A 14,041-nucleotide genomic window follows, 5' to 3' on the forward strand; every position below is an offset into this window, starting at 1 on the left:
GCTCTTTTGGTCCGAGAAGATCCAGTGCATGGGCCCGGCCCGGTACAGCCCGGCGTATCAATCAACTACGGCATGTAAATATGAGGGACGGGAGGAGAGCGGCTGCAATTTTGGACTACTTTGTAAATATGAGGGGTCTATTTATAAAATATCGGATCGCGATTATGAATCACGATCCGATATAGGGTTCTTATGTAAAAAGTCAGATCGCGATTATTAATCGCGATCCGATTCAGGGGGTTTTATATAAATTTAGAGGGTTTTCTAAAAACGTTGCGTGAGTCAAGATCAAATGAAGCAAGGCAATGCCGCTCCCTCAGGAGCGGAGGCTTCCGCCGCCTATGTTCCGGATGGAGAAGCTTCGCGGTCGTGGGAGGGAAGGAGATTTGAAGGCGCAGGGACGGTGCGCTTGCTCGTCGGCGTGGTGCCCGGCCTACAAGACGAAGTGGAGCGGCGGTTGCTTCTCCCGCGTCTCCGACAATCATGTCACCGTCGTCCAAGGCGATACCGACTCCCGAAATCCGAGAGGCTCACCCTATCCTATACCATGATCTCTTTGATGCTGAAACCTCTGGATAATCATGAGTAGCGTAGAGGGAGGAGGGCAGGCGCAAGTTTGCGTGTCGTTGGAGCACGAGGCGCCGGCAATGGCCGGCCGCGCGGAACCAGCGGCTTTACTTGCGGCGCCGGAAGGCGAGCGTGATCCGCAGCCGGCCGTGGAGCGCTCTCAGGGAGCTCGCCGTCGACGACGACAAGAATGTGACGCTGGCCGATGACGAGCAGGGGCAACCAGCATCGCAGCAAGCTAAGCCTCCGCTAAAAATGGATCATTGCGGGAGAAGGCTCCCTGATTAGATGCTGCTGTGCCGCGGGATCACGCGATTAACAAACGGTGCTGGCGCTTCACGTGTCTGTTCCGTGTTCTTGTTCGCTGGGCTCTCATCATCACTCATCAGCATTCGTCCCAACGCCCTGCATCGAAATGGAGTACGGAGGCCGGCGTTATCGCCGCCACTCCAAACGCGGCCGGCAAGGCTTTCCGTTTCCTTTTTTCCTTTTTTTGGAACGCTCTTGTTAAGACTAATCACAGTGGGGATTTCATATCCATATTTCCAAGAACGCCACATCAGTTTGGGGTGAATGAAACAACACTATGCCTTAATGGAGAGTTTCATTTCACTGTTTCCAAAGCTAACCAGTGTAATTAAATGCTAGTTGATCTATTGGCTCACGGGATCCCCTATGAAACAATGGCGGTTACGGTTGTTGTTTCACGTCATTTCCAACGTCTTGGAAACGAGTTAGCAGAGTGTCATGTGGATGAAACTGGTTCCTTCTCTTCCCTCATTAAATCAGTGTCACATCATCAAAAATACTGATGTATTATGGTAATTAATGCTATAAAACTCGCCATGAAACCCATTGTGATTAGCCTAACGGCCTGGTCCCTGGTGTCCACAGCGACAGAGTTTTCTCTGCATCCCGTGCCGAAATGCTTTTCCACTCTTTTCAGAGGCAGGCTCCGTTCAGTCTGTTCTGTACTGTAAGGCACGTCGCCGTTATTTTGTCACCTAATCCTGCAGCCGTTGTTCTGTTCCGTAGTGATTGCTGCAGACGTTTCGGAGTCAAATTGGCGAGCAATTTAGGATGCCGATTCTGGTCAAATCGTTTTCCCGTAGCCTCAACCGTGGCCACAGGATTGGTTGGTGGTGCTGAAAACAAAACAGGATATGCAATGAAGAATGCTATTGAAGAGACCAGCACCCGCGTCGTCTCCTCTCGGAGGCGGACTTGGGCGGCGCCTACCCACCACCTTCACCCCTCCCGACCTTTCACTAGCAGAGCACCGGAAGCCCGTACGCGTGCTGGGAAGACGGCGTGGGTTTCTCTCGTGTGACCCGGGCGCTCTTGATCAATGACTCGCCGCCGCCGCCGCCGGTCCGGGGTAGCGGATCCGGCGTCCTGAGGACCAGATCCGATGCCCCTGGGGCCGGATGTATGTGGAGTGGTGGCGGCGGCTTCCCGGCGTCGCCGGTGCCGCGATTAGCAGGTAGCCGAAGCTGCGAGGTGGCCGGGGCTGCGCGGGCAAGATGGCCGGAGCGGGTGCGAGGTGCTGCTGCCGCTGGCGTGGGCGTACGGGTGCGTGGGGCCCGAGGGAGTGCAGATCCATCATTTTGCAATGAAAACAACATAAAAAACTCTGGACACAGCCGCCGGTGCGGGCGCACGCAGCCCGCAGGCGCGCGAGCGGCTGGTGCACGCGTGCGTGAGGCGCGCGCGCCCCACGGCGGCTCGTGGCGGAGGGCGCCAAGGAACCGGCGAGCTTCGACGTCACCACCAACAAGGTACCGTGTCGTCGGTGCTGGAGCGGCCCATAGTGTGGGGGCGGTCTGGGAGACGGCGCACCTCGCGGAGCCCTTCTGGGCGGCGGCCATCCCCGGTGGTTCCTAAGAGTGCCGGGGCTGAATATGTGCAGTGAGATGCTCTGGGCGAAAGCCTTTGCCGGCGACCTTGCTGTGCCGATGGCGACGGCATCCTCGGGTGTGTTCTCCCCATTGGGGGCGTCATCTTAGAACCCAATCCCTACTGCACGGGGTTCTCTGGATGAAAACCCTGTCCATGCGTGGACGAGCGACGGTGGCATCATTAGCATCATCCCCTCCTTGGAAGCGTCGTCTCTTGAGACCTGACTCGGCCACTAGTGACGGTTGGATGGCGGCCAGGGGTTGTCTCATCGTTATCGGGCTGGCTGCTTGCAGCGAACTGCGACGGCTGGCATTGCTTAGCAACTATCAGTGCAGCGTGGGGCTAAGTTGAAGGACTGCGCTTGCAGCAACGGAATCGCAGGATGACTAGGCTTGCAGTAGATTGAGACGGGTGGCTCAGCTTTGCTGGGCTCTTCCGGTGCAATACATCGTTGGAAGATGGCGCAAGCAATTACCCTAGCTTCCTAACATCCGTGTTGTTGCTATAAGTGGTTGTGCCACATTTCTACCCTTATGTTGGGATGAAGTGTTTTTCTATTCGTGGTTACGCTAAAATTGTCCGTGTGCTTGGGCTTGGTGTTGGTTTAGATCTAGTTTAGCTAGGTTGTTGTCGAGGTTTTAACCTGGTTTTTCTAAATTAACCGAGCACTAGGGTTTTGTCTCATTTTCCCCAAAAATGAGACATTTGATCTGTGGTTTGCTACACCATTTTAATACAATTTAGGTGGGGATGCTCTTCCCTTCGATGACATTAAAAAAACAAAACAGGATACTTGAAGTGAAGACAGGAAGTCAAATTTTCCATCCCGGATTTGAGTCATTGCCGCTCGCATGGTGATGAAGCTCTGAGGATGGTCAATAACCTTTTTCGAGAATGTGCCAAAGACGATACATAATGTGAGGAGTTAAAAAAGGTACTAATACATAGCCAACCAGTGAGCCTTACACGTTACAAGTTACAGGCAAGAAATATTTATCCTGGTGTAACTATATAGGCGAAAGAGAACTCTGCAAGGCATATTTTGTCCTGGTGCAGAGGCCATCGGTGGTGTTGCCCTCAACTATTACAATTCGTGACATATGCTTGGGCGTCGGGAGATATAATCCAAGCTGCAAGAATGAGTTCGACTTATTCGTATTGAGGCGTCATAAACGAGCCCACGTTAAGCAGCTTGTAGTAAGTTAGTAACAAGTAATTTAACTGTTACAGGCCCCACTTAGCAGCGCACATCTGCACCCCGTTGCACAAGTCAATCACTAAAACACCCCCAAAAGAACTATATCAAAAACAAACTTATTTACAAACAAGTTCATACAAGAAAAACTTTCACCAGTCAATGATCTGATAAAACATGACCGACTTTGTTTTTCATCATTTATTATAATACATACATATGTCTATGTTCTTTACACTGAAGCTCGTATTATATTACAATGGTTCGGATTGTACAACACACGGCAGGGGGCAACCCAGCAATAGATGTTGAAGCAGGTAGCAACCAATACCCATCATGAAGCACCATGATATTAACAGATTCCATGTTGTTCTGAATCTACCGGCCTGCGCGTTGCTGCTCCCACCTCAGGTCCTCGGAGTACTCCATCATGGCAGCCCTGGGATCGCCTTCGGAAACGGATAAATAGTACGCAGCAGTCTCGTCGTCAACATGCAGGCTCCGCCTCACAGACTCGAGAATCCTCCTGCTTCGCCTCTCTGCAGAGGCGATATTTGCCAAGGATTCAGTTTTCCCACTCGGACGACCCTCAGGGTAAAAGACCGCAACTTCCCTCTTCGCATTATGATCCATCTCGATGTAGCAGGTGCTACCCAGCAGGATTTCTGGATTACTGATGGGTATCAGAAGCCTTTCCCTTGAGTAGATGCCATGGTCACTCATCATGTTGTTGAACCGTTTGATATCGGTCACCTGCATGCAGTTCCACTAGCATGAAAAAAGTGCAGTCTGATGAAGAATAGAGAATGAAGCTGACATTTGCCAAGTTCAAAACGGAAAGGACTATCAAACAAATGCAATCCAAGGGTAGTAAGCGGTAACTGAAGCGTGATCATGATGATTGAAACAGCATAAGTGGCTGATAGAAAAATACTACTTCCAGATTCTTGAGAACAAGCTATTGCTCTTCTAACTCGATAGATTATAATACATACAGTTGATAAAACCTTATGGAAGCAGTATATTAGGAGAATCATCTGCCAAATCTAACATATAACAAATTCTAACAACAGGACGCCAGTCGTGAGCTACTTACCTTGCTGCACCTGACTTCACTGTTGAGCAATCAGAATTCAAACAGATTTTTAGGTCTTGGATAAAAAATCTTACTTTCAAAAGTATTTATATTTTGTTTCAAGTATCACAGTCAAATTCAACATAAGTGACTGTGCAATAAATCCACAATCAGTATGTACTACATTTGTTGTCTTGACAACATAAATAGCTGCCACTCCAGCATCTCTCAGTTCAATCAATAGAGCAATAGAGCAAGTATAAAACTGGTAGTATCGATTTGGCATTGTCCTAAGAATTACAGACAGTGTTACGAGAGTAAAAGCTAGATCTAAGTTACGGTCAGAAACTCATGACGCAAACTTCACACATTGTGACACAGTATAAAGGCGATACATGTGATAATTTGTGGTTTCTAGTTGTGATGTCCAATCCAGAAGCAGAAAACTAGAAACCTTTTCCAACCAACAAATGCTAGTTATTTCAAGTTGTGATCCCTTCCTCAGCCACAGTTTCACCATACTTGATGCTGAATATGATGACAAACCCCTCACCCCTCGTCCCTCTTCCCAATCCAGCTCACCAACACCACTAACAATGCCATAGAAAACTGCTCCCGCTCCAATTTAAAAAATAAAAATAAAAAACTCATCTCTTGCTCCAACTCTATGCTTCTTTCCTCTCAACATACCATGGCTACGTACGTAAGTTTTATCTGCCACACCAAACTCACTGCTGCATCAACAATTCCCAACTGGAGCACCATTAACATTTCTTTAATCGTTTCAGCATGAGAAATAATGTACTCAACACAAGTGCTAAGCTCTACTGATCTCAAGGCATCAAATGAAAGATACCATACTACATGAATCTAAGCATTTAATTGCTCATGATTTGGCGTTTGTTCTTACATACTTTGTCACCTATATATCATCAACAGTTTGTTCATTTGCTTGTTCAATAACCACTTATGACCAATTGGCAACTAAGTTCCACTGTTTCCATGACTCCATATTTGGCTGATGAGAAGACATAGCCTCACATCATTGATCTTCCAGCATTCAGACTCTTTGCCCCCATTTACCACTATGATATTTGTCAGGTTCATTTAGAATTGATGCTGCCACAGAATACTTTCGGGCGATCAAAACCAGACTCATATGAGGATGATAGGCGCTTCGACAGGCTCGATAGCACCTCAGCAAACAAACAGATTAGGCCGATCACAAAGTCATTGGGAACGGAGAGCCCCGAAAGGGATATACAGAACACGTACGCACCTGTACGGAGTACTTGAGAGCGACGCCGGGGACGTTATCCCCGCGCCGGACGGCATGTGACAGCGCGAACCTCCCAAGGGAGGCGGCCCGCCAGAAGGCCTGCGTCGCCGGCTCGCCGACGACGCGTCGCACGCCCCAGGGCGCGCAGAAGGCGGCCTCGAGCACGGCGCGGTCGGAGGCCACCGCGTGCCACGCGCGGCAGACGCAGGCGGATCGCGCGAGGTCGATTGGCGGCAGCCGCTGCAGCACGGCGCGAAGCAGGTCCGCCGGGAGGCGCGCGTCCATCGCGTCCGCGGCCGCGGCCGGATCGGGCTCGGGGCTCGTCGGATCGGCGGGGGAGGAGGAGTCGGGACCCCCGGCTGCGCCGCGCGAGTCCATGCGTAGAGAGGTTGGAGACTCGTGATGTGGCTGGCGTTGGGGCCGCGTGGATGGGGTGGGGGAATGGCGGAGGCGGCGTCAGCCGGTCAAGGCGTGCGGTGGCGCGGTGGAGGCGGGGACTACTCGACGGTGGACCATGTGGTGTCGGAGAGGAGTGCGTGGAGTTGCGGGCTCGGTCGGTCCCTCCTCCGCGCAGTTGGGCTTGGGCTGCACTGAGCGGTGGCGATGAATTTAACTGGGCTAATTTGCTGCATAGAAATTTCAAATGGTCCAGACCGAGCATTTCATCCCGCATGGGCTTGCCCTCACTCTGCTCGAACGGCTCAGGGCCGTGGGCCGTCTCGCCGTTATCCTCCAGAAGCTTCTACGAGTTCGTCCCGGCCGCGGTCCCAACCCGACGAGAGAGGGGGAAGAGTGAAGAAGAGTCACACGAATCGGGATAGAGCGCCGCCCCCAACCCGACCCGCCCCGTTCCGGCGACGAGGACCCCGTTCCGGCGCCGCCACAGCGCCTAACCGAGAGAAAGGCGAGGAGGGAGGAAGCATGACGACGATCCGGCGGTTCTGCTGCGACGACCTACTCCGCTTCGCCTCCGTCAACCTCGACCACCTCACCGAGACGGTACGCCGCCGACCCGTAACCTCGTTCCTTGATTCGAGCGCGTTCCCTCTCTGATCTCTCGATTCGCTTGCCGCAGTTCAACATGTCGTTCTACATGACGTACCTGGCGCGCTGGCCCGACTATTTCCACGCCGCCGTCAGCCCTGGCGGCCGCGTCATGGGTTACAGTATGTCTCTTATTCCCTATCTTCGTGGTTGTTTGGGCGTCTGGTCGGTTTGTCCTATCAATTTTGTGTGGCTAGTTGTATGTTCCTAGTTCTTCTGCATCATTGCTTGTCAAATTAAGGTTAGCTGAATCTGTAGAGTGCAAATCCTATATGCTAGTTGAATTTTGAGACATGAGTTGTCTAAAGGGACTGGATTATCTTCATTTGCTAGGTTTCCACGCAATTAATCATATGTGGATATGCGAATAGTTTGGTTGAGTTGATGAATTTGTTCTCCAAGTAGGCATTGTTTCAGCAAATGCAAATGCACGTGAGGATAGTGAGATTTATAATGTTGGTTTAGAAGTGTAAGTGGGTGTATGAAACGGCAGGTGAAGATACAAATAGGATGATTGGTCGAGTTACTAGTACCCTAGATTTTTGGTAGTTTTTATCTTGAACAGTGAGCATCAACGATGGAGACTCAACACCCTTCTGAAGGCTGAATGGAATATTGTTCTGCTGTTTCATTTCTTTCTTGTTCACCTTTGTTTAGTTTAAGGTAAGTAAGCTAGACATCTTTTGCAGTCATGGGTAAAGTTGAAGGGCAAGGTGAGTCTTGGCATGGACATGTCACGGCAGTGTCTGTTGCCTCAGAATTTCGGAGGCAGAAATTAGCCAAGAAGCTCATGAACTTGCTGGAAGAAATCAGCGATAAAATGTAAGTAGCATGTTTCTGGTTATCCTTTGGATTCAGTCTCTGTGATCTATTTTCACCTTTATTTGGATATGGTGTTCTAGTGCTATTATTGAATCTTCACAATGTCATGGTTGCTGTAATCTTAATTGTTGTGTGTCGAGTTCATAGTTCATGATCTGTTCTGCTTGACAGATATCTCAGATATTCTTTCTCCATCTTAAGGCTCTAGCAATGTTAAAGAAAACCCTGTCCTTTCAGAGCTTCCCGGACTCCACATTTTATCTGTCAAATATTTAATAATGGTTTTATGGCTCAACTTCTAGATTCCAGCTTTTGCTAACTAGATCAAGGAACATTTCTCTGTCTGGCCAGCTTAATTCAAGTTCTATGTGTAAAGTAACGTAGAGCATTGAAAGTGGGAAGAATGTAGTTTCTTTCCATTCTCACTAGCATTTCCTACTTTCTAAGATGGTGCTTAAGAGTATTTGACCATATATTTCCTCCCACTAGACACCAGCACAATTACTAAGAATGGGATAACTGAATGGTGACTTGCCATCCCTCTTAATGTCCTAGCCTGGTTACTTTTCACTCAGATAATAAGTCATAGAAATCAGCTATTCAACCTATATTTGTGCTATCAAGTAGTTGTATCATCCTTGTAGTCATATATATTGTATCACCAGCTATTATAACTCAAATTTCCTATGCAGGGATAAAGCCTACTTTGTGGATCTCTTTGTAAGGGCATCTAACATGCCAGCGATAAGGATGTATGAAAAGGTATTCCTGCTTACAAATTTCATGATTTCTGACCTACTTCATAAGTAAATATTCCATTTCTGCTGCTCCAAACAGAACTTTTAATTTGTTTATGTTAGCACGTGGAACCAATAGTCTTGATTAAACAGTATTGTACTGAGTGAACTTATCTAATTTTGTCACTTGTTTCCATAGCTTGGTTATGTGGTTTATCGGAGGGTGCTTCGATACTACTCAGGGGAAGAAGATGGCCTTGGTAAGCACTTGCAGTGCCAAATGTTAGCATGCATTTTTTTTCTTGCGATGATGATGTTGCTCATGCCTGTATATTTGCTTTTGCTTCAGATATGAGAAAAGCATTATCACAAGATGTTGAGAAGAAGTCCATCATACCACTCAAGAGGCCAATCACACCTGATGAACTTGAATATGATTGATATTAAAAGTCTAGAAAGTACAGTGTGATGTTTGTTGCTACCTGAACAGCATGAATGGGGAATTTAACAAGCTTTGAATCTGGTCTAGTGGTATCACTGAGTAGGGATTACTTGTACTGTTGTGTTTTTCACACCAGTTTGGCCCCATGGGGTTTTCAAGGTGAATTCAATGGCATTCAGTGTTTGAATAGCGAGAACTGATAACTGTGATGGAACGGAATCAGACTGCTTTGTTTTGAAGTCACACCAGCCAAACCATTCTTATCCAGTGATGTTACTTACTGTACGTTGAGCTTTTATATAGCTTAATAATAGTTGCAACTTTAAAGAGCTGTAGCAAGATAAAAGTATGACCCAGCAGCGCAATTAGTAGATATTCAGCTTATCCTGGAGATCCTACGAAAGCAAGCTTGTCAATAAAGTGATACTTGATCATCATTCTTCAGCATTGTCACACAATGTGAATAACATTATATTCAGGTAGTAAACATAAATTCAGATCTCTGGATTTTCAAGTGACATGCTGAATGCTGGGTGTTGAAGGCTAGGACAAAAAATTCTATGCATTTTGATATTGGAGTTTCACACTACATTCGTAATTTCAGAGCATTAGATGCTTCTGTTACTCGGAAATTCAGACATCCACTTGGCAATTTGGGTTGCAGATCCAGATTAAAAATTTCAGAACACTTGATGGTTCTACTACTACAAAATTCTGTATCGAAATTAGCCAGTTAGGTTTCCAAAAAGAAATACTTCAGTTAGATGGCCAATCAAAACAACAGATGAGAATGAGGTACGGCAATTTATTGAGATAATATGCTTCCTGAAGCTCATTTGAACTCATTTCGCAAAGGATGCTGCATTCTGCACCCTTCAACCAGCATGCGTTATTAGTAACCAAAGCAACCCTCTTACATTATTAAACTAAATGAGGTATCCCTGAGAGTAGAGTTATTTGTATATGAGGGCATCACGTCCAGGCCCAACACCAATATAGTGGACTGGAACGCCGACCAGTTCCTCTATCCTCTCCACGTAGCGACGAGCAGTTTCTGGAAGATCATTATAATCTCGTATTGAGGAAATATCTTCCTCCCATCCAGGTAGGGCCTCGTATTTGACCTACGCCAGCAGAGATCACAAGAGTTGTTTAGAAAAACACGAATCACATAGTGGCATACTTCTTTGATTTATATGTTAATAAAGTTGCATTGATAAACGCGACTCAATAAAACAGGAGAACCTGTTTCTTTTGTTGTTTTTTTTTCTGATGATCTGTTTTTCTCTTACCTTTATTTGCTCCAAAAGATCAAGGTCTGCTGGAAATGATTGCACTGTGTTACCATCATTGGTGTAGTATGAGATACCGAGCTTAATTTCCTTGAGTCCAGTTAACACATCTAGTTTTGTGAGATTCAAAGATGAGAAGCCATTGATTTGGCAACAGTATTTCAGTGCAACTATGTCGAGCCAGCCACAACGCCTGGGCCGACCTGTTGTGGTCCCGAATTCCATTCCAGATGCACGGAGCAGGTCGCCAGTCTTACCCAACAGTTCTGTTGGGAAAGGACCAGATCCAACCCTAGTCGTGTATGCTTTTACCTGCACAAAAAAAAACTATGTTTAGGACGAAAGGAAAATAAGAAATTTGAAGCAGCTAAGCAACTGAACGTACCACTCCAATGATATCACCGAGACTTCTAGGAGAAATACCAAGACCAGTGCAAATTCCACCTGCTGAGGGACTTGAGGATGTAACAAATGGGTAGGTACCAAAGTCTATGTCTAACATGGTAGCTTGACCACCTTCAACCAATATTTTCTTCTTTTGCAAGATTGACTCATTCATAAAATGCACAGTATCAGTGATAAATGGTTCCAGTCGTTCAGCAAACCTTTTATATTTCTCAACCTCCTCTTTGAGAATCTTATTATCATATTCAAAATCTTTAAAGCGCAGAGCTGCATCTCTTAGTAGGGTGTTGAGTTTTGCACCAAAGGTATCCATATGTCGCAGATCACAAACTCTGAGCCCATTCCTGATAACTTTGTTTGAATAGCATGGCCCAATTCCTCTCCTTGTTGTCCCTATAAGGGAAATCCCAAGCTCTGCCTCTCTAAGTCCATCAACAACTTGATGTAGATCAAATAAAAGATGAGCACGGTCCGATACCAAAAGTCTTCCTTCGCAAGAAATTCCATTAGACTCTAGCCCGTCAATTTCTTTAAAGAATCCAGGAAGATGAACAACTGCTCCATTACCAATTACACACTGTGTATTCTCATTAAGGATGCCGGATGGAACAAGATGAAGTGAAAACTTCTTCCCTTCAGAGTTGTATATGGTATGTCCAGCATTAGCTCCACCCTAAATAACATTTTTTAATAAAAAACTACACATTAAAACGGTAAAACAGGCATGCAACAAGTTATCACCAATTCTTTCAGAGGAAGGACCAACTTAAATTAACTGAACCTCAAATAACCACACAGAACAGCAGAATGAATAGTAAGTTGAGCAGACTCTTCAGCCAATTTTATTCATTAGGAAATACGATCATATGTCAAATCACAAGGAGCTCCAGATGTTCGTAGCTGGTGCTCTTAATAATGGTTGCTTTCGATAGTGATGGCTATAGAGGATTCAATGTTTATTATTGCAAAAGGAACTAGGAATTGCAATAAAAAGGATGTACACCATAAAAGTAAATGATTTGTTGAGTACATGATAAAATTGGGAAGTAAACACAAAACTGTGCCTTCCAAAGAAACTAAATTGATGCTTCACTACCCACAACTTCTGTCTGCTAGTTGAAGAACAAGGAACAGGAAGGCTGCATTGAGAAACTGCAGTGTTTTCAAGGACATACTCATTGTGGTTTGGATATAATGCGACTGAGAAACAGAAAGTTCCGTAAAGAAATGTTAAAAATAATTCTTTGGAACTTGTTACAAACAGAAAAAGTGAATTTAAATCAAATTTTACTAAAAACTGCAGCAGCTTCCTGCTTGTTCTATGCAACCTCATAAACATATGAATACAGCAGGTTTCCTGCTCTTGGGTCATAATTCACGTCCACAACACCAATAGATAGTGATGTGGTGCTGTCTAACTTCTAGCAGTGAAGAGGTTGATGAAACACTCGAGTGCTGTTTTTTATTAGAACATAAAAGGTTAGTACGGTACAGCTGAATAAAATTAGGTGTTAGTAGGACGCCAGGCACCTCATATATTTTACCCTAACTGAGCACAATATTGAATATCGCCAAAATCATTATGATGGGATGAGATGACAAGATCTTCAGACCTTAACAGAGCCATTCTTGATGAATATGATTTATCCTAAAGAAAGCAAGACTCAAGCACTCATGCTTAAACAATCTTGACATGTGCTTTCGATGGTTATAACAATTAATCGCATGACAATCCTCAGCGGTAACTACTCACTACCAAACAGGGGATCACGCTATGCAAGAGGCTCTAAAGCTTTCGCGACGACATTACAAAGTTCCTTCAATATCGTCTAGCCACCTCCACGAAAATATTGCAACGCCGTTTTGATCGTGATGGTGGCATTGTTTTCTAAGAATAAAAAAAAGGAACCGCGCCAAATGCAAAGAACAAAAAGGTACAGCAGAGCAAGAGAACGGAAAGTGGTGAAAGCGAAAAATGAAAACGCCCTACAGCGAGCAAGTTCATCTCAAGCATTTACCAACTCATCTGATGCCTATATGAAACCTGACACTAACTTATACTATCCACGAGCAATTTCCTCGAACGCCATCCGGACCGGCGAGCAGTAACAAAGCAACGAGCATTACGACTTCCGGGCAGGAGAAAGACCTGGCACCGAGCTACGACGTCGAAGCGCTGCGCGAGGACGTCGACAAGCTTCCCCTTGCCCTCGTCGCCCCACTGCGTGCCGAGCACCCCCGCCACCTGGCTCAGCGACTCCAGCCGGCCCCGCGCTACCGCGGATGGCGGCTCCTCCGCGGTGGCAGGCACCACCGGAGCAGCCCTCAGCGGCCGGCACAGGCGCGGCGCGGGACCCGGGAGGACGCGGCCGCCGCAGCTGCCGGAGCCGGGGCGGAGGACGGGGAACGGGGCGGGGTCCAGCGACAGAGGAGCGAGCGGCATGGCGTTGGCGCGGGTGGAGGGAGAAGGGGGTAAGGGGAGGGTGCGGCGGCTGGGTGGCTCGCTGGCCGGTGGGCCTCTTGTACTGCGTTGGACTGTTGCTGTTGAGGGTGCAAGTGGACGATGGCATGCTCCTTCAAAATCATATCATTTGTTACAACTAGTAGAATGTATTCTGGAATTTGATTCGGTCAATAATAGGCATCACGCAAATTGATCACGTATAAATGCCCCTAATCGCTCCATTAATTTTTTATTTTGTAGAGTAATTAGAGCAGCAATCCTTCCTTCCAACTTTTTTTTTCTTTTTGACGACTGAGGTGACACGCTTTTAGTTAGCCGGATGAATAGTTAGGTGCTATTGGTCTCCTGGCAACAGTTCGGAGGACTTGATCATTACGATACTATCTCCGCCTAAATTATAATTTATTTAAATTTTCTAAATGTATATATATGTCTAGATATAAAAGTTATTTACTTAAAAAGTCAAAATAAATTGTAATTTGGGAGGAGTGAGAAGCACAGAACATTTAATTTGCCGTGTCATTTGAATTATGATGATGATCCAGAACTAGGTGTAGAACGGCGGTTTTAAGGTGTTGCGTGGTTAAAAGGAAAATTTGATCTGCTGAGAGTATGACGGCCTCAAGTATTGACTAAGAGAAGACCTCTTACGCACGTCCAGAAAATCTCCGAACCTCTGCTCCACCCTTACTCGTGGTGCCGTTCCCTATATCGTAACCCATGTAAGAATGGGCTGGGACCACTTTTCCATATGCTTTGGCGTGTAGGTAGGTGAAGAGATTTTTTTAACCCCAACCTAAATTCGCTCGCACCAAAAATC

General features: G+C 46.5%; 3 protein-coding genes across 3 annotated transcripts; 1 reads left to right on the forward strand and 2 right to left on the reverse strand.

Annotated features, from left to right (window-relative positions):
- Positions 1-3,799: 3,799 nt before the first annotated feature.
- Positions 3,800-6,524, reverse strand: LOC112875781 (F-box protein At1g55000). The gene is made up of 2 exons (XM_025939753.1): positions 6,016-6,524; positions 3,800-4,414 (listed from the first exon to the last, which is right to left on the reverse strand). The coding sequence occupies exons 1-2, from the start codon at positions 6,391-6,393 to the stop codon at positions 4,040-4,042; spliced, it is 753 nt and encodes a 250-aa protein (XP_025795538.1). The 5' UTR covers positions 6,394-6,524; the 3' UTR covers positions 3,800-4,039.
- LOC112875780 (N-terminal acetyltransferase B complex catalytic subunit NAA20) lies at positions 6,484-9,323 on the forward strand. Its single transcript, XM_025939751.1, has 6 exons — positions 6,484-7,014; positions 7,091-7,181; positions 7,749-7,881; positions 8,574-8,643; positions 8,818-8,878; positions 8,968-9,323. The coding sequence occupies exons 1-6, from the start codon at positions 6,619-6,621 to the stop codon at positions 9,057-9,059; spliced, it is 843 nt and encodes a 280-aa protein (XP_025795536.1). The 5' UTR covers positions 6,484-6,618; the 3' UTR covers positions 9,060-9,323.
- Positions 9,324-9,843: 520 nt separating this feature from the next.
- LOC112877807 (adenylosuccinate synthetase 2, chloroplastic) lies at positions 9,844-13,260 on the reverse strand. The gene is made up of 4 exons (XM_025942176.1): positions 12,907-13,260; positions 10,738-11,430; positions 10,353-10,664; positions 9,844-10,184 (listed from the first exon to the last, which is right to left on the reverse strand). Exons 1-4 carry the CDS (start codon positions 13,198-13,200, stop codon positions 10,014-10,016), a joined length of 1,470 nt encoding a protein of 489 aa, XP_025797961.1. The 5' UTR covers positions 13,201-13,260; the 3' UTR covers positions 9,844-10,013.
- Positions 13,261-14,041: the final 781 nt, after the last annotated feature.

Source organism: Panicum hallii, chromosome 9, assembly GCF_002211085.1.
Source record: "Panicum hallii strain FIL2 chromosome 9, PHallii_v3.1, whole genome shotgun sequence".
Lineage (NCBI taxonomy): Eukaryota > Viridiplantae > Streptophyta > Magnoliopsida > Poales > Poaceae > Panicum > Panicum hallii.